The sequence below is a fragment of the Priapulus caudatus genome, unplaced genomic scaffold (genome assembly GCF_000485595.1).
Source record: "Priapulus caudatus unplaced genomic scaffold, Priapulus_caudatus-5.0.1 Scaffold228, whole genome shotgun sequence".
Lineage (NCBI taxonomy): Eukaryota > Metazoa > Priapulida > Priapulimorpha > Priapulimorphida > Priapulidae > Priapulus > Priapulus caudatus.
Window position 1 is genome coordinate 882,714 of NW_014577289.1, and position 2,271 is coordinate 884,984.

Below are 2,271 nucleotides of genomic sequence, written 5' to 3' on the forward strand. Positions count from 1 at the left end.
CAGTGTGGCGGCGTATTGTAGGATTAGCTACGTGTAAAAACTGCCACGGCCGCGCCAGCACGTGCTCGCACGACGTGCTGTCGCCACGGGCAGCGCGGGGTCAAGAGGTTGATAAAAACCTCGCACGCACGTACGCTTTTGGAGATAGATAGCATCTAGACCGCGCCAGCCCACATGGAGCGCCGTACACGTCTTCGTTAAAAGCTCTGTGATAGACGTAACGCTATACTCGGCAGAAGCGCACGTCATCGCGTAGCGGCCAATGAGCGAGCGCGTCATTGCTGATTGACAGCATTTCTTGTAGGAGCCACTACGTCTTAGCCATGAGGCGCGCCACCCCCAAAAAGTTTAGGGGCCGTTGGAGATGGCCTCAAGCCGTCCATCCCGAAATGTCGCGTTGGATTGCGCCCAGTTTTCGGTAGTGCGCCTTTCAGACCCCTGTCTCAGATATCTGTCTAAGGGGACAAAAAGGGGGCGGCGTATTCGCTTTGTGGCGCGGCTTCGCCGCGAGCTGTGCGCAAAAACCGGGGCCGCAAGTCCGTCTAGTGATGAACATGCTCTTAATAAAACACCAGCCTGAGAACACTATAGTTACATCAGCTGTTACAAATCAGCAAATGCCCTGGCTATATTCGCTGGCTGCTTTAGCAGCTAATAAAGCCAGCTGATGCAAGCTGCTGCCACACCTGATGCGACAAAGTGTGCATACCGTCGCCTCTACCATCAATCGGTCATCAACACATAGAAAGCATGCATACATGGAACATAGATGCAAGATCCACCAGCGTAATCGATGCAACCAACCGTGCGCCATGAACTACAGTTAAAACCTGATACCACCACAGCTTTAGAACAGACAACTGTCCATAAAGGCCACGAGTGGCATCGGTTTGACCGAAGCTAACAGTAACAACGACAAAACAACTATGGGTAGCCGCTGTGCCTACCTGGCAAAGTTTATTTGGTCCTGTTTTGTGATGATGTTTCGGCCACGTGTTCGTAGATAGTCCACCAGGTTTCCAAGAGCCATGTACTGCGTGACTATGAAGTACGTCTGTCCAAAAACGATTCCCAGCAGCTTGACGAGGTTTGGATGCGAGAGCGACCTGGGAAAACACTTGACTATCAAGATGAACTGCCAACAAAGGCCCTAATGTCTGATTACAAGCTAAACATATATATGATCGCGGACGTGTGTACCATGCAGAAAGGCGAAGTTACTGTCCCAATACGTGATGCTTAAGCTAGAAATGAGTTCTAACCCTGGCACTAGTTCATAAAGCCACAGTCTTCTTTCGACTAAACGGTAGAAAATCATTTAAAATCTCTCTTTATACTACAATCATTTGAAAATAAAGTCATAGACTATCTGAGACTCCACACACTACTTGCTATATCTAATTAGTATTTTATGCATTTTTGACAAAACTCCTGCTAATTGCTGATAAGCTATCTGTATTACCGCTGAGAATCTTAAGAATACACGTATAAACCTTGACATTAGCAATTTTGAACTTTGACATAGAGCTTTCCCATATCATCACTGATATTACCATTATTTTATTCAATTATACTAAATCTGGAACTATTTATCTGCATATTTAAGTGGCTCTCATAAAACCTAATTAAACTAGCGATTAGATACCATAATTTTATCATTAGTCATTTATATTAATAATTAAAATTCTGTTTAACCTGTAATCATATTCTTAATTTGATTCATGGATAACATAAAAACGGTTTATTTAGTTTAAAACAGTAATGTATGGATTTGACCACCATGTACATTCAGCATGATTAGTTGTTTTTTTGCCATAAGTTTATCTTTCTACTTATTAAGGTACAAGCCATAACGAGGATTCTGATAGGGTATGTAGTGTCACACACGACAATTTCGTCAACATGGCACGCATACATGGAGCATAGATAGGAGACCCTCTAGACAATCTGCAGCCGGATATCCGCGCGAAGCGCGCAAACGCCGCCTCGCGGCAAGCTTTCACAACATCGCTGACTATCTGAATTTACTTCAACGGGCCCGGGTATACGCCAAAGCCGTATAATCGTTGAGTTGAGCAGTTCTGGCGATTGGACGACGGATTTCACTACCCATGTAGCTTGAGATTTGCTTGAAATGCTCGTATAACTTTTTTGGCGACTCGGCGCGCTCGTTTTGCTGTAAAAAACTGATTTGCACTTTCTTCTTTGTTTGTTTCTGTTGATGAGTGTAATACATATGGCGTGCGATAGACGGCGCAACGAACGCCGAGG

At 44.8% G+C, this 2,271-nt stretch overlaps 1 protein-coding gene across 1 annotated transcript in view; it reads right to left on the bottom strand.

The window, feature by feature from the left end:
* LOC106807687 (tyrosine-protein kinase CSK-like) overlaps nucleotides 1–2,271 on the bottom strand; it is a gene marked incomplete in the record, with an annotated part of 108,209 nt that overhangs the window by 76,261 nt on the left and 29,677 nt on the right. The window contains 1 exon segment of the mRNA XM_014810109.1: nucleotides 948–1,106. Within this exon segment, the coding sequence (XP_014665595.1) occupies nucleotides 948–1,106 (159 nt within the window).